General features: G+C 35.6%; 1 protein-coding gene across 1 annotated transcript; it reads right to left on the reverse strand.

Moving 5' to 3' along the window:
* Positions 1 to 5,779: 5,779 nt before the first annotated feature.
* Positions 5,780 to 7,846, reverse strand: LOC142169115 (putative late blight resistance protein homolog R1B-12). The gene is made up of 2 exons (XM_075230350.1): positions 7,626 to 7,846; positions 5,780 to 7,004 (listed from the first exon to the last, which is right to left on the reverse strand). Exons 1-2 carry the CDS (start codon positions 7,652 to 7,654, stop codon positions 5,912 to 5,914), a joined length of 1,122 nt encoding a protein of 373 aa, XP_075086451.1. The 5' UTR covers positions 7,655 to 7,846; the 3' UTR covers positions 5,780 to 5,911.
* Between the last annotated feature and the right edge of the window lie 13,799 nt (positions 7,847 to 21,645).

The following is a 21,645-nucleotide window of genomic DNA, read 5'->3' on the forward strand; positions in this document are numbered from 1 at the left end:
GGAGTCTATTTTATGTGTAGGTGAATTGGAGATGAAAGTAGAGAAAAACGGATACTTAAACATCAAAGGTATGCTCGAGAATAGTGAAAAGGAGAGACCTGGTGAGGCCAGCCAAAGGCCATGCTGGACCAGGCTTTAGAATTTTTCCTTGTTTTGGTTTTGTTTTTAGGTACTAACAAGTTTGCAGGCGAGTTGGGCAAGTCGAATAGGGTTTCAGCATCACTTGACGGACAACAGGCGTTGGGGCTGGCGACGCCTGGCTAACGCCAGGGTCTGCCTGGCCTTAGGCTGGCAACGCCTGGCTAACGCCAGGATCTGCCTGGCCTTAGGCTGGCGATGCCTGGCTAATGCCAGGGTCTGCCTGGCCTTAGGCTGGCGACGCTTGGCTAACGCCAGGTACTGGGCCAGGCGACGCCAGGTAAGTTATTTCATCCCAGCTCACGTTATTTTAGTCGAACCTCCTCACATTACACCTCCCTTAAACACTGAACACAACACACACAACCCTAACCTCACTTAAACCAAAAACATATCAAGCTTTAGAAAAGAAATTCACACACACACACATCTTCTCATCAATGTTGCTCTCAACCAAACAAACTGCATGAATTGCCCTCACCCACAAACACTCAACAACACATTGCCATAGTGGTATCCCCCATCCCCATTGAAGTCAAGTTTAGTCTTGCTATTCTTTCACACTAGTGAGAAATTCTCAGGCAGCTTCTTCCACTTAAAAGCTTCAAAGGTATGATTTCACTTCTTCCCTTTGCAATTTCGACAGAGGTACATGTATAATATTACACACAAAAATTGGTGGTTGTTCTTCAGTGTGGTATTGAGTTTGTGTGCCCCAACCCCATGAAACCTCATAGGAATGGTGCTGCGATTATGAAAACATGTGGTAGTACGGAACCCCCGAACCGATTTGGGAGGATGAGGCAATCCTTCATGTCCATAAGAAATACCATGGCACTAATGCACGTTAAGTGTTTGATATAATGCCTTAATGGCATTCCTTGTCCCTATTAGAGCCCGAGTCTCCGGGATTAATAGACTAGTGTATTGAAGTCATACACCACGATAAAATCTTAAGTGTGGGGTGGTTCGCGGGTAGCCCATGTATTGTTCTTTGATTCTAATATTAAGGAAAGACGAGGTGAAGTCTGAGTAACCTCGGGAAGTCGGGAAAAATATTATGTGTGTAGTGTGTAATGCAGTTTTATCTTACTACTGCTTATTTGTGTAGGACTAAAGATGCCTCTCAGAAAAGACACCGGAAAAGCCAAGGCTACTTCCACTGCGCCGGCTAAAGTAAAGGCGACCTCAGCACCTCCCCCAAAGAAGAGAAAAAGGGGGGGGGGGATCTACCTCCAATCTAAGTGGAATACAAGTTGTGGCAGCTATAGCAGCTATGTGTCAAAAACCACAAGGCCAAAGGGAGTTTGGCATCAACAGCATACCACCGCACACTAAGGATTGGTACAGGCGTTGTAGGCCTAAACATGTACACCCGGAAGCAGCTATCTATGAACACAGCTTGAAAGCGAAGTATCAGGCAATTTGGAGGGGCATTCAGGATATGGGGTTGAGCTATGTATTCAAGAACATAGGGAACATTAATCTCAACTTAGTCCGAGAATTTTATGCAGGGTTTGATCCGCAGAGTACTGAACAACTAGTGCCGATTCGTGGACGATTGATAGATTTCTCACCCACGGCCATATGTAACTTTTTAGGTGCTCTGGATGTTCCTGTGAAGCCATTAGACCACTTCATTCGCCGGCCTACATACAGAGAGTTGAGACACATGCTTTGTGGTGCCGATTCTACGGCAGCATGGGTCCGGGATAAGATAACTAATCGGCATAAGAGGTTTCCCAAAAAGAAGATGAGGGCGGAGGCTCAAGTGTGGCTTAAACTGATAAATGCACGGCTCCTACCGTGCAATCATGACACACTCATTAGCCGTGAGAGGACCTGTGTACTCTACTTCCTCATGACGGGTCAAAGGGTAAATGTGGGTCATCTAATCCGCTACCAGATGTTTGTAGTCAGAACGAGTAAAATGATCGATCGAATGCCATTTGCCAATTTTCTAACTCAGTACTTAAGACACGAGGAGGTTGAGGAGGAGCCAGAGTTTGACCACACCATTGATCAGCCCCTACGACAAATGGACATCACTAGCCTCCGACTGAAAGAAGAGACTGCTATGACTTCATTGACAAGTACCGAGCGCAACGCTCGAGATGATAGTTTTATGGCCCATCTCTATGGGAAGATGGATTTACAGCTAAGGATAGGAGGTCGACAGGACATATCTGAGGAGAGGACTGAATTGGAGCATCGGTACCCGTTCAATGCTTATGCTCAGCAGCTGGTTGGGTTAGGAGATGGATATAGACTACCCAATGATGAGGATATCAACACACCGGAGCAGTCTGAAGCTGATCCAGAGCAGTCAGATGGTGAGGGAGAAGATGAGGAGGAGGAGGAAGAACATGATGAGGAGTGGAGAGCTTCAGAGGATGAAAAGGTTGCTTGATCAGGGAGTTTCTTCACACCCTACTCAGTTTTCGTGTTTTGTCATTTTTTGCATGCACTGAGGACATTGCATGATCTAAGTGTGGGGTGGGGACTTGTACATGGTTAATTTTAGTCATTTAGTTATTTAATGTTAATTGTGTTAGTATGTGTTTTTAGTAGTTTAGTAATTGGACTCATCCCGACGATGGATCTCCCAAATGGTTTTCTTGAGGGAAGTAAGTCAAAAGAAAATACCAAAAAGATTTTTTTTTTGTGTGCAGGTAGTGTAGTAATTCTCCCTTGGTTTTTCTTTGGGCCGCAGTTCTTTTCCAGGGGCTTTTAGTTGAACCGGGCATAGTTAGTTTTAATTTTTAGGAGTGGGAACCACGAAGCTATGCATTTAATTGTAGCAATATCTCTTAGCTTTGTTATGCCTTGAGAATAGTTAGTACTAAGGTTGTGACGCTTAGGCTCGGTTTTTGACTTTCGCATAAGTACCTTAAATTGTAGATTCCTAATTTTGCTTAGCTGCTTTGACTAGAATGTCGCGATGAAACCAATCTTGAGTTATTTATGTGCCATGCGTGTGTGAGTTTTGTATGTATTCTGTGCATTGCATTTGATGTCTAGAACTTTTCCTGTGTGTGTGCAAAGCGAAATAGTAGTCTTGTTCAGTCTGAGAAGTGATATAGGCATTTCTTTGTTAAGCCAGATATATATAGTTTACCTACCTAAAAGTTATGTAACGCAGTTAACCCCTTTGAGTCTGTAATCCTGTTTCTTTGGCAACCACCACACAACAAGCCTTACCCAATTGTTTGAATTAACCGTCTATTTGAACCGTTTCACCTCGAATGAGCACTTGAATTGTTATGAACTTTGTAAAAGTTAAAGTGTGGGGTGATTGGTTTGGTTTTTGAGTGGAACCAATGAAATAAGGAGAAAGGTGAACTGTTTTTAAAAAGTAAGAGTTGCTTGAATCGAAAAAGAAAAAAAAAGAAAATATTCGTTGAAAGTGGCGACTCTTAATGTAATTATGCTTAAAGAAATATGGGGTAATATAAATTGAAGTGAAGGTGGAATGTTTGGTTTGGCACAAGTATGGGATGTGTGTTAAAGTATATGTATTAAAGTGCTAAGGGAGGTATAGTCACTCATATCCAAATGTATCATACCTAACCCGCAACCTACATTACAACCAATGAAAGTCATACTTGATCTTAGACTGAATGAACTCGATTCGTAGAGTATTACACTACGGGCAAGCCTATGGTGCATCATTTGTAGCATATGAATGTTATTTCTGAGAGCGAGTGAATTTTGTCTATCTTGAGTTCCTATGTTCTTAAAACTTCATTGTGTGTGGAACTAAGCTCTTTGATTGGGTGAGGGCACATGACTCATAAAGGAAAGGTAATGTTGTTGATATCCATGTCAAAGTAAGTAAGTGAATTGTGAATAAGGCATGGTATTTGTGAGTCGAATCTTGAGGCGAAGATGTCACACTTGTGTGATAAAACTGTTTTAAAAATTCTTGGTATAATGAGTTAGGAGAATTGCTTTAAAAGGTCGTATCTATAAGTGTAGTTTGATTGCTCGAGGACGAGCAATGTTTAAGTGTGGGGTATTGATGTGTGGCTATAATTTCATAGTTTCGTACATTATGTGCCTTGCATTTTACATGCTTTAATGATAAATTACACTTTATTTGCGCATAATGGAGTCTATTTTATGTGTAGGTGAATTGGAGATGAAAGTAGAGCAAAACGAATACTTAAACATCAAAGGTGTGCTCGAGAACAGTGAAAAGGAGAGATTGGGTGAGGCCAGCCAAAGGCCAGGCTGGACCAGGCTTTAGCCTGGCGAGGCCAGCCTAAGGCCAGGCTGGACCAGGCTTTAGCCTGGCGAGGCCAGCCAAATTCCAGGCGTTAGGCTGGTGACGCCAGGCCTGAGGCCAGGTCCAATCCGAGTTTTGAAGACTTAATTCATTCCGGGTTTGACTAGGACTCGGCCCACACGTTTAGGGTTTCTTCTACACATATAAATAGACCTAAAACACCATTTGGAAGGACGTTTTTTGGCAGCTAGAGGCAAGAAGAGCTTGTGGAATCACTCCTTGGAGTTAGAATCATCATTTTTATATCTTTTCATCTTTACTCTCTATTTTAATTATGCAAAATATATGGGATACTGTTATTATGAGTATGAGTAGCTAAATTCCTAATCTAGGGTTTTGATGGAACCTATTGAAGGATGATTTTCTTGTTATGTTAATATAGATTTACCGTAGTATTTTCTCTATTTGTCCAACTATATTATTCTTGTGGTTGATTGAAAGGCCTTCAATTAGTTGTGCCTATTTAGTATGTATTACTCGGGAGAGAGTGTATATTTAGGTAGTTGTTGAACAACATCACTCCTAAACGTATATGAGGGATCAATACGGAAGTTTAAAGGTGGGTTTAGGGATAACGAAACCTTGGTGCGATCTGAGTGAGCTGTGCTTAATGCTAGCTAGTGTAATTCGGGAGAATATGTCTAGTAATTGTGGTAATTACTCGGGAGAAAGTTACGACAGTTAGAGTGCTCATGATCGGTAGAGAAGACTTAGGCAAACTTGTAGAAAACGTAGCGGAAAAGATTCTGACAATAGGGGAAATCACAACCTTAGGTCATTCCAATTCTTGTTTACAACTCGTTCGTAGTTAGTTGTTAATTATTACATTTTAATTACGTAATATTTAGTTAGTAAAAACCAATCTGTTACTTAAATCCTTCTGAAGATTGATTGTGTGAATTTGTGCGAGTCTAGTAGCTGTATTTGATAGGTTAATTCCTTGTGGGATTCGACTCCGGACTTATTAGCCGGAATATATTTGCAACGACCGCTTAATTCTTTTTATAAGGCATAGTTGGGCGTGATAAGCTTGCCATGTTCCAAGAACCTTCCAAATTGATATCCAGCAAATGCAACACGCGAACAAGTCTAAAGTTATCAAGTAAAGGGAAAAGACTTATCTGGTCCCATGCATAGAATTTTGGATGAGCAATGAACTCAAGAGACCTAACATGACATTGAGCAAAAGACTCCCTTTCCTTCAACCCTGCCAACATTGGAATCTTATCCAATGAATATTCGTACTGCACTAATTCTTGGACAAGATCGTCATGGACATACATGCATAACCGAGGTAATTCCTTTGCATATAAAGGTTGGTATGGAATGTATGGAACTATGAGCTGCATAAACTTATCTTTTATAAGTTTCCTCAAGCAAAACTCACGTACTACATCGTGAAGAGTGCAGTACTTTATTTCACCATTAGTTCTCCTTTTAGTAACCACTACAAGGCTTCTGTTTATTAGACCAGACAAGCAAATTTTAGATGCTTCCTCCATATTTTCTGTGTCCATGTTTTGTACACAACTTTAGCAAATCGGACACAGGAATTTTGTAGTCTTCCGGAAATAATCCCATGTAAAGAAGGCAAGGCTTTAAATGGTCTTCCAAATGGTCGTAACTTGATTCTATTGTCTTCATGCTTTGGTCTTCTAAAGCATGGGAACTTGAATCATTTGCAACCTGATGCCACAGAGAAACTTCCCTTTGCTTTCCAATAATTCCAGCAATCAAGACGATCACAAGAGGTAATCCTTTGCAGTTTTTGGCAACTCCTAATCCTGCTTTGAGTAGCTCTGGGGGACAGATCTCTTTTCGAAATACTTTCTTTCGAAGTAATTCCCAACTCTCATCCACCGTGAGAAATCTAAGAGAATATGGATTACTGTGGTGCTTAAGTTGCCTAGCCACTTCTTCATCTCTAGTTGTTACAACTATTCTGCTTCCATTTTCGTCCTGTGGGAAAGATAATCGAAAATCTTCCCATGCCTTAACTTCCCAAACATCATCTAATACAATAAGGTATCTCTTGCGCATTAGATTCTTACGCAACTTGTCAGGCATGTCTTCATCTTTGATATCATCCAAATTGCCTATAACTTGTTTAAGAATCTCTGCGAACACCTTCATAAAACTATATTCCTTAGATATAGAGCACCATGCTCGAACATCAAAGTGTTTATTATCAATAAAATGATTGAACACCTTTCTAGCCAAAGTTGTTTTGCCCAATCCGGGCATTCCAACAATCGAGACAATGTCTATTTCCTTTGTTCCTCCAGTCAATTGTTGAATTATACTTTTTGTATCAGCCTCAAAGCCGACTACTTCCTCGTTAATTGATGGAATATTAGTCAAATGTTGCATTATACTTTTCGCATCATCATCAAAACCAACTACTTCATCATCAATTGATGGAAGACTAGTCAATTGTTGAATTATACTTTCTGCATCATCCTCTAAACCAACTACTTCCTCGTCAACTGATGGAAGACTACGTTGTGTGGAAGCCGTTGCAGGAACATGAGTTTTTTCACCTGTGTACTCGTTGTCAATTAGCTTGGTCTCTTTACTGCTGTTGGAAGTAAATATAACTATGTTAAAATTGATTGCTTGTTACAAAATTAGATAGATTAGTCACAACATTAGATAGATTACATTGGCAAAGAAGTCAAAGTTTAATACTAATCTACTAGACATAGGGATTGAAAGAATAGAATCCAATACTGCAGAAACTTCTATTAAGATAAATATTTGTAAGAGAGTTTCCTTTTTCTTCAGAGAAAAGACCATAGTCGTAAGGTCTTTCCTAAAAAAGAAAGAGAATAATTAGTATGCATTATCAGTGGAAACTCACTTTACACGGACAGGTAAATTCCAAGGGTTACAACAGTGAACAATCAAGTATTATTCAACTCATAAAATTTTAAGAAAGACTTTAATCGGAGCTAGGTGGGCAGAAGGTTCGCAGAAAACTATACTGTGTATATAAGGTCAATTGTTTTTCATGTATATATATTAGAACGTTGCATCCCTTAGCTTTTCTGCGTGTTTGCTCTTTTAATTTTTTGAATCTCCTTAGCTAAAATCATGATTTCGCCACACTGCTCTAATCTAGTATGAAAATCACCAAGTACTAATGTAATAGATTTTTCATCTTAACACAAAAGAAATCAGTTCTTCAATGGAAGCTTACCTTGAATAGAAATCACCAACTTTGGCCATTTAATCAACAACTCAGGACATGCTCCGTCTGGCAAAAAACAAACAGGGAAATGGCGTAAGCTGCTGTGACTTCTCTTATGTAAAGCTTAACATTTTTGCTAGTCAATCACATTTAATTTACAGCTAAATAAGATACAAAGCAAAAAAAACGAAAAAGAAGTTGAAGACTGTCAATCTTCAACGTGTGTTACTGAGAGGAGGAGACAAATGGTTCTTTATTTTTATGGTTTTGGACTAGTCTAGACTCTAGAGAAACTGAAATGGAAGGAGCTAGGAATATGAAAGAATTTGGTGTAATTACATTTCTAAGAGTGAAGAGTGAGTTTTTGGCCAATATTGTCTCTTTGAGGTTAAGTCTATTTTGGTCCCTCAAATATAGTCATGAGCATATTTAATCTCTTAAGTATACTAAAGTGCAGCAACTTTAGTCTCACTGACACAATGTGTTCAAAAACTAACGATGTTACCCAACTCTTATTCATGAAGAAAATTTTCTGCTCTGAAGCAAAATATTTCCTCTCCTTTTATTGGATAACGCAAATTATCACTTTAATTTCTCATTTTTAGATAATGTCTTCTAAAATTTTGACCTTGAAAAATATCCCCTTCTGTGCCCGTTTTCAATGAGAAAATGACACTGTATAGCCGCTGTAAAAATAATAGCCGAAAAAATATATAAAATTTGTATTTTTATTTTTATTTTATTTTTGTATATTAATATACTAAAATTATACAAATTTTATATACTTTTTCCGCTACCAGATAAAAACAGTTTATGGCACAGGCTAAAAGTGATAATACAACCTGGTTATTCGTTTGGTTCAACCGAAAAGTGATAATATGCCTAGAAGTGATCCTGGCAGCTCTATTTTTTTCAAATTTTAAAAATTAACCGAAATTTTTAAATGTGTATATATATACAAATTTTATATTTTTTTTTGCTATTATTTTTACAGCGGTTATACAGTGTCATTTTCTCATTGAAAACTGGCACAGAAGGGGATATTTTAAAGGTTAAAATTTTAGAAGACATTATCTAAAAAAAGGAATTAAAGTGATAATTTGCGTTATCCAATAAAAGGAGAGGAAACGTTTTGCTTCATAGTAGAAGATTTGATTCATGAATCAGAATTGGGTAACACCGTTAGTTTTTGAACATATTGTGTCAGTGACACTAAATGTGCACCACTTTAGCATACTTAAGAGACTGAATATGCTCGGGGTTATATTTGAGGGACCAAAATAGACCTACCATCAAAGATAAAGGACAATATTTGTCAAAAACTCGCGAAGAGTCATAGTAATAAATAAATGTAGTGGGAGTAATATTAACTTGTAAATAAATAAACAAATATGTGTTGATCAAATATTTGTAGTATAATAACCTTATGAGTTGCACTGGTTCTAAAGATTTGTAAGTTTTTCGAGACAACTTTCTTTCAAACATCTTCACTTCCTATTGATTTACCCCTATGAGTCGGCGCATCTGTAGGGTTGGACGCAGAATATGATCATACCATCTCAACCGACCTTCTATTTATCATTGTTGCGTGCTACTTACACCTTCGGGCATATGTGATCATTTTCATTGTTATTAATCTTATATGACGGCACATTCATCTCACCATCCGCGTCCTTGCAACCCTCATCTTATGAATATATATGTTTGACTTTAGCAACCCAACATTTGCTGCCAAATAAATAATTAAATGATCAAACTTGAGTTCATATTTACGAAAATCGAAAGCTCTTCACATGGCTGTACGTAACCCAATGGTACGACTAGAATACAAAAATATTTGTGATATCTACTTTTGAATTTTTAAGAAAATCTGAATTCTCGATCCATGGAAAAGAGTACTTACAATTTTACTTAAGGAGTTTTATAGGTTAGTAATTTGAAATAATTTATGACTCAATGTTCCTTTGTCTTTGTCATTTAATAAACTTATGAGCTGGACTCAATTAGGTAAAATATTTTAAAGTGTTAATCTCAAAACCTTCGAGTTAAGTTTAATTTTCAGAAGAAACAATAGATATTATTAGTAAGGGCTATAACCTATAAAAGTTACTTAATACTCTCTCCGTCTTATATTAACAGTCGTGGTTATTAAAAATAGTTGTCTCAAATTATTTGTCATTTTAGAAGTTCAACACAAAACTGATTTTTTTTTCTTTTTTACCCTTAGTAATAATTATTCATGAAAATAAAAATAACACATAAATATAATAAATATTCAATGAAGAGAGATTATATCTTAATACATAAATAGCGATATAACAGTTAAATCTCTTTCCTAATTAATATTTCTTAAGAAGCAATGTAAAAGAGAAACACGATAAATAATATGAGACAGAGGGAGTAAGACCTCATTTGTTTGCACTTAATGCAGGTCTGAATCTTAATCATTCAAATCCCAGTCAATAAATGCGTTTGTTTTCAAAGTATGAATCTAAATTATTCAAATCTTAATCGTTAAGTGTGTTTGTTTTTTTTAATTCACAACCACTTAATGTGTCTGAATAGGTCTGTATCATTACGATCTATAACAGGGACTTAATTTCATTAAGATACTATCATCTATATTCATTATTAACTCCCGTCACCGCCTACCATTATCAACTACCACCATGCCACCCACCACCACCATCATCCTCAATCATAGCCGCCATCATTTTCGACTACCACCACCATCCCCACCACTCACACCACCATCTTTAATGACAACCAACACTCATCCACCTCAACTACCACAACTAACTATTCCATCACCATCAACAACCATAGATGGCACTGCACATCATTATAAACTACCACCACTCACCGCCATTTTTCTCAATCACAACAATCACTACCACCACCCGCCATTATTAAATATCACCACCCACCACCACCATCCTCAATCATAATAGCTACCACTACCAATCACCACTAGCTACTACCCTAAACTACCACTAACCACCGCTTTTAGTCGGCATTCATAAGCACTACCATTAGCCATCACCACCAGCAACTATCATATTTTAAAAAGCTATATATTTTAGTGATGTAATATTAGATTAATTAGTATTTTATTTGAATTTTATGATTATTAATTTACAAATAAACATAAATTTTATACATTCAGATGTTAAAAATCAAACAGTCTTAATCATTTAATATTCAGATCTTAATACATATCTTGACATTCACATGTGTATTCAGATTCGGATGTTTTAATCTTAATACACATTTTAATATTCAGACGTGTATTCATATTCAGACGTCTTAATCTTTAAAAAAAAAACAAATGAGGCCTAAGGCCTCATTTGTTTGCACTTAACGGAGGTCTGAATCTTAATAATTCAGATCTCAGTCATTAAGTGCGTTTGTTTTCAAAGTCTGAATCTAAATTATTCAGATCTTAATCGTTAAGTGTGTTTGTTTTTTTTAATTCACAATCACTTAATGTGTCTGAATAGGTCTGCATCATTACGATCTATAACATGGACTTAATTTCATTAAGATGCTATCATCCATATTCATTATTAACTCCCGCCACCGCCTACCATTATCAACTACCACCATGCCACCCACCACCACCATCATCCTCAATCATAGCCGCCACCATTTTCGACTACCACCCACAATCCCCACCACTCCCACCACCATCTTTAACGACAACCAACACCCATCTACCTCAACTACCACAACTAACCACCCCATCACCATCAACAACCATAGCTGGCACTGCCCATCATTATAAACTACCACCTTCTTCCTTAATCACAACTACTACCACCATCACCCGCCATTATTAACTATCATCACCCACCACCACCATCATCAATCATAATAGCTACCACTACCAATCACAACTAGCTACTACCCTAAACTACCACCATCAACCAAGTCTATCACCAACCACCGCTTTTAGTCGGCATTCACAAGCACTACCGTTAGCCATCACCACCAACAACTATCATATTTTAAAAAGCTATATATTTTAGTGATCGAATATTAGATTAATTAGTATTTTATTTGAATTTTATGTTTATTAATTTTTAAATAAACGTAAATTTTATACATTCAGATGTTAAAAATCAAACAGTCTTAATCATTTAGTATTCAGATCTTAATACACATCTTAACATTCAGATGTGTATTCAGATTCAGATGTCTTAATCTTAATACACATCTTGATATTCAGACGTGTATTCAGATTCAGACGTCTTAATCTTAAAAAAAAAAAAATGAGGCCTAAGGCCTAATTTGTTTTCACTTAATGGAGGTCTGAATCTTAATCATTAAGTGCGTTTGTTTTTAAAGTATGAATCTAAATTATTCAGATCTTAATCTTTAAGTGTGTTTATTTTTTTTAATTCACAACCACTTAATGTGTCAGAATAGATCTGTATCATTACGATCTATAACATGGACTTAATTTCATTAAGATGCTAGCATCCATATTCATTATTAACTCCTGCCACCGCCTACCATTATCAACTACTACAATGCCACCTACCACCACCATCATCCTCAATCATAGCCGCCACCATTTTTGACTACCACTCACAATCCCCACCACTACAACCATCATTCTTAATGACAACCAACACTCATCCACCTCAACTACCACCCCATCACCATCAACAACCATAGATGGCACTGCCCATCATTATAAACTACGACCATCCACCACCATCTTCCTGAATCACAACTACCATCACCATTACCCGCCATTATTAACTATCACCACCCACCACCACCATCCTCAATCATAATAGCTACCACTACCAATCACCACTAGCTACTATCATAAACTACCACCAACCATCACTTTTAGTCGGCATTCATAACCACTACCATTAGCTATCACCACCAACAACTATCATATTTTAAAAAGTTATATATTTTAGTGATGTAATATTAGATTAATAAGTATTTTATTTAAATTTTATGTTTATTAATTTTTAAATAAATGTAAACTTTATATATTCAGATGTTAAAAATCAAACAGTCTTAATCATTTAGTATTCAGATCTTAATACATATCTTGACATTCAGATGTGTATTCAGATTCGGATGTCTTAATCTCAATACACGTTTTAATATTCAGACGTGTATTCAGATTCAGACGTCTTAATCTTAAAAAAAATAAATGAGGCCTCATTTGTTTGCACTTAATGGAGGCCTGAATCTTAATCATTCAGATCTCAGTCATTAAGTGCGTTTGTTTTCAAAGTATGAATCTAAATTATTCAGATCTTAATCGTTAAGTGTGTTTGTTTTTTTTAATTCACAATCACTTAATGTATCTGAATAGGTCTGTATCATTACGATCTATAACAGAGACTTAATTTCATTAAGATGCTATCATCCATATTCATTATTAACTCCCGCCATCGCCTACCATTATCAACTACCACCATGCCACCCACCACCACCATTATCCTCAATCATAGCCGCCACCATTTTCGACTACCACCCACCATCCCCACCACTCCCACCAACATCTTTAACGACAACCAACACTCATCCACCTCAACTACCACAACTAACTACCCTATCACCATCAACAACCATAGATGGCACTACCCATCATTATAAACTACCACCACTCACCGCCATTTTTCTCAATCACAACAATCACTACCACCACCCGCCATTATTAAATATCACTACCCACCACCACCATCCTCAATCATAATAGCTACCACTACCAATCACCACTAGCTACTACCCTAAACTACCACTAACCACCGCTTTTAGTCGGCATTCATAAGCACTACCATTAGCCATCACCACCAGCAACTATCATATTTTAAAAAGCTATATATTTTAGTGATGTAATATTAGATTAATCGTATTTTATTTGAATTTTATGTTTATTAATTTTTAAATAAATATAAATTTTATACATTCAGATGTTAAAAATCAAACAGTCTTAATCATTTAGTATTTCGATCTTAATACATATCTTGACATTCAGATGTGTATTCAGATTCAAATGTCTTAATCTTAATACACATTTTGATATTTAGACGTGTATTCAGATTCATACGTCTTAATCTTAAAAAAAAAAACAAATGAGGCCTAAGTCTTATACAAACATCTTTACAACACATAGCATCCCGGAGAGATCTCTCAAACTCTAAAGATATATAGCTAAACGCATTACATTTGCTACTCGATTTTACCTAATTTATTTGGAGAGATTTAGATTACAAAGATTTTTTACAACCAAACATTCTTTAAGAGCTAATCTATGTATAACACGAATCTCGATAAATAATGAGTTCATCTCTCTATCCTTCTCGTTAAATATCATTTTTTGCCTATGACACATCTGAAACACGTGGTGTGCGCTTAGCATATCATGCGTTTCGCACTTATCATTAAACCAAAACCCTAAGGTGACATAGAAAAATTTATTACAAGCACTTAGAAAAAATTGAGACACACTGAAGCAAGAAGTGTCATCATCATAGTGAATCCATGTGAAGATAATCCTTATTTATTTCAGATGCATGTGCACGAACGAGATCTTAATATAACTACAAAGAAAAAACATAAATGCAAATAGAAATCCATATCGTCAACTTAAATTACAGAAAGCACATACAGTATACTATAATTTAACTTCAAATAAGTACTAGGTTGGTAGCCGACAGCTCTAATATTTAAAGTCATGGTCTGTTCATTCGATAATAATTAAATGCATCAATAATATGTTTGCTTGGATATGTTGGACAACACGGGCTCACGTGAATTATGAGTTGGACCAATATGTGAATCGAGCGAGATTAATTTGAAATTAAAAAAATTGAAATATTGTCCCTCATCTTTGAGAGTAAGTCTATTTTGGTCCTTCAAATATAACTCTGAGCATATTTAGTCCAAGTGGAGCACATTTAGTTTCACTGACACAATATATTCAAAAACTAACGGTGTTACCCTACTTTGATTCATGAAGCAAATCTTCTGCTTTGAAGCAAAACGTTTCATCTCCTTTTATTGGATAACGGAAATTATAACTCAATTACTCATTTTTAGATAATGTCTTCTAAAATTTTGACCTTAAAAATATCCCCTTTTATGCCAGTTTTCAATGAGAAAATGACATTGTATAGCCGCTGTAAAAATAATAGCCGAAAAAATATATAAAATTTATATATATTTTTGTATATATATATTTAAAATTTTCGGTTGATTTTTTCAAAAAGAAAAGTTAAATTTAAAAAACAAATAGAGCTACCAGGATCACTTCTAGGCATATTATTGAAGCAAACGAATACCAGGTTGTATTATCACTTTTAGCCCGTACTAGAAACTATTTACATTTGTTAGCGGAAAAAGTATATGAAATTTGTATAATTTTTGTACACACACACACACACACACACACACACACACACACACACACACACACACACACACACACACATATATATATATATATATATATATATATATATATATATATATATATATATATATAGCTTTTTTTTTTTTACAGCGGCTATACAGTGTCATTTTCTCATTGAAAACTTGCACAGAAGAGGATATTTTCAAGGTCAAAATTTTAGAAGACATTATCTAAAAATGAGGAATTAAAGTGATAATTTGCGTTATCCAATAAAAGGAGAGGAAACGTTTTGTTTCAGAGTAAAAGATTTGCTTCATGAATCAGAGTTGGGTAACATTGTTAGTTTTTTAACACATTGTGTTAGTGAGACTAAAGGTGCTCCACTTTAGCATACTTAAGGGACTAAATATGCTCAGAACTATATTTGAGGGACCAAAATAGACCTACCCTCAAAGTTAAAGGACAATATTAGCTAAAAAATTTAAAGTAGTCTTGGGACTATATATCCGATAAAACACAACTTGGAACAAGTTATTACTTAAAAAATAATAACTCAAATCACTAATGTAATTCAAATGTGCATTATCTTACTAGTGGTACCGAGCTTCCCAAGTTGGATGTCACTTCCCTCTCCGATCCCACATAATTCATTCTTCTATTGAGTCGGCTAACTGTAACTATAAGTTATATGCCTCGAACTCGTATAAAACGTTTTCCTCTAGGGCCTCCTTTCACCTTTTGTTAGCGACCCTTAAAGTGTAGGGAGAGACAAGTTAACACTACCGATCACTTCAAAGTGGTGGCATGGTATCATACCATCTCTTGTGATTAAACAAATTAACTTAACCAATGTAATGCACACTTGAGTAGATCAATGGTGTGAAGATGATCAAAGTGAGTAAATCAATACTTAACACCAAAGGTTGTGGTAGGATATAGAGTTTTTAGCGAAAATTGTCCTTTATGTTTGGGGGTAAGTTTAACTTTGTCCTTTATCTATTATCCTGAGCACTTATTATTCTTTAAGTTTGCTAAACTTGAGCAGGTTTAGTCCATTTAACAAAAGACCCAAAGGAGACCTAAAAATTAACAATGATTTATTTCACTGAGTCAACTCGGTAAAGAAACTTTCGATACTCAAATTTTGCAGAACCGATGTAGTGAACCTAGACCTGTTTAACGGGTCGGGTTGACTCGGTTCCGGACCGGCGTAGACCGGTAGTAAATCGGACCTGACCGGACCGGTGAAAGGGGGCCGGGTAGGGCTGGGTTTGAGGGGTTTGGAGGTTGATCCGTATATATTTTTTTATCGGTTAATCGGACCGATCAAACTCGATCAATAAAAATTACTATTGAACCAGTTAACTGGCCCGACCCGATTGAGATAAATAGTGACCGGTCAGTCTCCAATCCTGACCGGTTACTGAGTTTTTAAAATCGGGCTTAACGAGTACGGGCCCATCCGGTGAAAAATTAAACCGGAACGGTTCCGGGTCTAAGGGGTCGGCCCAACCCGGCCCACCCCTTTGCCACCTTTAAGATTGTAGAAACAAGTGTGATAATTAAAAAACCAATTTAAAAAATAGTCGTTGAATCAGGTCGGGCCGGTTAACTAGTTCAACAGTAATTTTTATTGATCGGATTTGACCGGTCCGATTAACTGGTAAGAAAATATATACGGACCAACTCCCTAACCCCCCAAACCCAGCCCTACCCGGTTTACTACCGGTCTAGGCCGGTCCGGAACCGGGTCAACCCGGCCCGTTAAACAGGTCTAGGTTCACTACATCGGTTCTGTAAAATTTGAGTATAGAAAGTTTCTTTACCCAGTTGACTCAGTGAAATAAATCACTGTTAGTTTTTAGGTCTCCTTTGGGTCTTTTGTTAAATTGACTAAACCTGCTCAAGTTTAGCAAATTTAAAGGATAATAAGTGCTTAGAGCAATAGATAAAGGATAAAGTTAGACTTACCCCCAAACATAAGGAATAATTTTGGCTAAAAACTCTAAAATATAAGTATCCCTTCATCATTAAAAGGCTCAGAGTGCCAACATTGGAATCTTAATTATCTGATGAATATTCATTCTGCACCATTTGTTCGGCAAGATCGTAATGGATATATATGCATAACCGCGGTTCCCTGCAATCTAAAGGTTGGTATGGATTGTATGGGGCTATGAGCTGCATAAAATTTTCTTTTGTAAGTTTTCTCAAGCAAAATTCACGCACTAAATCATGAACAGTACAATACTTAATCTCACCATTAGTTCTCCTGTTAGTAACCACTACTAGGCTTCTGTTCACTAGATCATTTAAACAAAATTTAGATGCTTCCTCCATGTTCTCTGTGTCCATGTCCTGTACAAAATTTTTAGCTATCCACAACCTTAGCAAATTGACACTAAGAATTTATAGTCTTCTGGAAACAATCCCATGTGTTAGGATCGGGAACTCGGGTATTGTGTAATTTAGTCAAATAATGTTATAATGACAATAACAAAGACAATGCAAGTTGATAATAACGACAATTAAAGTAGATAAATAAGACATCAATTTAACATGGTTCGGTCAATGTGACCTACGTCCACAAGCGAAGAAGAGCATTTTCACTATACCAATAAGAGTACAAAAGAGAGTATAAAATTAGAGTAAATACTCTAATTAATCCCAAATACCCTAAAGGAATAACCTCACAAGATCACTCCAAAAAAAGGGTTCACACAAGTGTTTCCTAACACTTAACTCTCATACAAAACACTCTTAGCAAAGGAGAAAAGGAAAAAACAAGAAATGAAGATTCAAGTCTTATTGGTGTGTCTAAAATGAACTAATGACCTTCCATTTTATAGGCAAAAAAGTTTTTACCTCTTAGGTGTAAAAGAAGAGATACAACTTGTGCAAATGATGTCCAACACACAATGCAATATTTTTGGGTCCCAAAAAATATTGTCAACAAAATCTACACTTTGCAAAAATACTTATGATTATGGAGATGGACTTCATTAGCCAAAATATTGGCCATAATTACACCATGTAAAGAAGGCAAGGCTTTAAATGGTCTTCCAAATTATCGTTATAACTTGATTCTATTATCTTCATGCTTTGTTCTCCTAAAGCATGGGAACTTAGATCATTTGCAACCTCAAGCCACAAAGAGGCTTGCCTTTTCTCTGCAATAATTCCAGCAATCAAGACGATCACAAGTGGTAATCCTTTGCAGTTTCCGGCAACTTGTTGTCCTGCTTCGACTAGCTCTGTAGGACAGATTCCACCTTGAAATACTTTCTTCTGAAGTAATTCCCAGCTCTCATCCACCGTTAGAAATCGAAGAGTCGCTGTGGTGCTTAACTATGGTAGAATCTCGTCATAGAATTAGATAATTGGCAAAGAAGTCAAAGTTTAATAGTCCACTAGACCTAGGAATTGAAAGAATAATATTTTCTACGATGATAGCGTCAGGGTAAACTTGAATGAAACTAAGACTACGTATATGTTACCTCCCACCAATACAGGTACTGGTTACTTTGTCCACTAAGGTTTAAGCAGAGAAAAGCGGTAGTGTCAGGGTCAGCTTGAATGAAACTAAGGTCAGGTATCTGTTATCTCCCACCAACATATGTACCGGGTTACTTTGTCCACTAAAATTTAGGCAGATGAAAACGGTGGTGTCAAGGTCAGCTTGAATGAAACTAAGGCCAGGCTTAGACAGATGAAGATGACCTAAAGTAGTATTTTTGTCTCCGCGGGAAGTTGAACTTGAAACCTGACTATTAGGCCACACCCTTGGGTGCGTACCAGGTATGAAATAATAGTCATCTGTCTGATGAAAACATCTATGACAATTTTTAGAGGATTTGAAGTATTTGAAGAAAACAACAATTTTTAGAAGATTAATGTGGTTGAATCAAAAAAGAAAAAGATAATTAGAGGACAAAATCTATGACTATCTCTGTAGATTGTAAAAGCAGTTAAATCTATCCTTGTTTTTATGTCAGTTGCAAATGTGTAATACTGGAAGACAGGAAATTAACTATTATGAATGTCTGAAAGTCAAACTTCTCTTCTGGGAAATATTTAACCTAATTTTAAGCTTTCTCCTGTTCTTGAAGCTATTAGCCTGTCACAAATTTGTATATTGCTGAGAAGACTTTAAGACGATCACTATTTTTATTGAAATCTTATGTCGAAAGAGGGAGTATTAGTAACATAGGATTTATTAACTAGAAAAGAAATGAAATTTGAAACACCTAATAATTGTTGTTAAGAAAATTAGAGTACCGAATAATGGTTGAATAATATAACAAAGTGCCTTTTATCTTCTTGTTTCATTGCAGCAGAACTTCAATTGTTGTCAAGATGTAGTTGATAGACTAATGTTACCGTTGTTTGACTTTATGGTTTTGGACTAAAAGATAATATTATACTACTATATTATAAGTGTGAAACACAAAGTTGAAAATTGAATTACCAAAATAATCTTATAAAATTGAGTGACTATAATATTCTTCAACATAATATTTTTTCAAATATAATTTTGTATAAAGGTGTAAATATATATTCTACGAAAATTAATTAAAAAGATAATATTTAATTGAAACAAAGACAAAGTTGACAACCTTTGATCTTCATCATTAAAAAGTAACCTCCTATTAAATGTTAAATAATTCTCCGCTAACATGAATGTGGTTAATTGAAAATCCTATTAAATGATGACTTATAACAACACATTCATTTCTGGTAAACCATAAAGTTTAAACGTTAATTACCTTGTATTTTCCATTTATTTTTGCTGCTAAATAATGAGCTAATAAGAATTATTTATGTCATTTGTAATCTATTGGTTAACTTTTATTTTTCAAAAATTAACTTCTTCTAACCTTCTATGCATGTATCACCATTTAAGAGCTAGCTTTTATAATTTCATAACCGGTTTACAAAAAAGCATAGTAGCAAACTTAATTACATTAACCAATGTTCTCTTCATTTCTGTAAAATATTTGGAGAATTTGAGGAGTCGCTTTGAATATTTTGTTTGCCTAATTTCATCCAACAACTTATTCCGTCACTATTCTCTTTTTCTCTTCCTCTAATTTCTATTTTCAAACTTTAAACACTCAAATATATTTTTCCAACAAATTACAAAATATTTGACTATTTGTGAGCAATCCATACTACTATGTGAAAACTAAAAATGAATTTCATGTTTTGAGATGCAAATCCAATTCCTGTTGCGCATTGCAAGCTATCTATTTACATTGATTGGTTCATTAAACATTTCAAGATATAATACTAAAAGTATCTCAATGAATTATTAGGCTCACTTTGAAGTAAGATAAGTTGAAATGTCCTTATGAATGCTTATTTTACCAATAAAATATTAAAAGCTTATTTTACCAATAAAATATTAAAAATTATTTATCTTTTCATTTTTAATTTATCAAAACCATTGTGCGCCTCCCTAAAAGAAAGCATTATGAATTCGAATTGGGCATAAATGCAAATGCATTTTGGTCCCTCTTCAATGTTCAAAACGACGATGTGGACTTGAGGAATATAACACAATTCCTCACTCTCGATTGGAACTCGAATACAAAAAATACTTCGTTTCTTTAATTTTATAAGATCAAATTTATATTTTTTAAGAATTTAATTACTTCTAATTTTATAACTCAAATACATTTTAATAATATAACGTTTTTTAATTTTGTCATTCATATGAATTACACGCGCATCATGCATGTCAAAAAACTAGTAAACTGAAATTGAGGAGCTGCGAATAGGAAAGGAGAGTGATAATTAGTACTCCACAATGGGAGTATTAATATGTAAATAAATATTTGTTTATCAAACTCAAGTTCAGATTTAACGAATTAAAACTCTCCATCACATGGTTGTACGTAGCCCAATGGTACGAGTATAATATAAAAAATAATTGCAATATGTGCTCTTTCAATATTTTTCGGAAAATTTGAATTCTCGATCCTTGAACTACTGTACATATTATTTTAACTAAGTAGTTATAAAGATTAATTTTAATCAACTTATGACTCAACGTTCCGTTGTCTTTTGTCATTTAATAAGCTTGTGAGCTGCAGGACTCAATTAGGTGACATATTTTAATATGTTAACAAAAGATGCTCAGGCTAATGAGGCTAGCTTTTGAGGTTATTTTGCTTAGCCAAAACACAATTAAATGCACAAGACATCCGCGTTCAAGCAGGATCCGAAAAAGGGTTGCACCCCAAGGTAATGATATAGACAATCTACACTTGTACAAATATTAGTAGCTGCTTTCAAGACTAGAACTAGTAACTTATATACCACACAAAGATAATTTTACCGTTGCTCTAAAACTCTCATTCAGCCAAAACACAATTGTTCCTTAAAATATTTGAAACGTAAGCACCAAAGAGTGGCAACTCAATACTATTCTTGCATTTTCTGGTGGAGCCTTCTCCGTGACAAAGTGCAAAAAGTTTGGCGGGGTTCTAATTATTTACAATAACAGCTTGACCATGTTTCTAGTACTATTTTACGCCCCTATAATAAAGATAGAGATCGTGAGAACTTAGCAAAAATGATATTTTTAAATTTCAAACCGAATATCTTCAGTATATTCGTTGTGTATTTTTTCACTTAGAT

Source organism: Nicotiana tabacum, chromosome 14 (genome assembly GCF_000715075.1).
Source record: "Nicotiana tabacum cultivar K326 chromosome 14, ASM71507v2, whole genome shotgun sequence".
Taxonomy (NCBI): Eukaryota; Viridiplantae; Streptophyta; class Magnoliopsida; order Solanales; family Solanaceae; genus Nicotiana; species Nicotiana tabacum.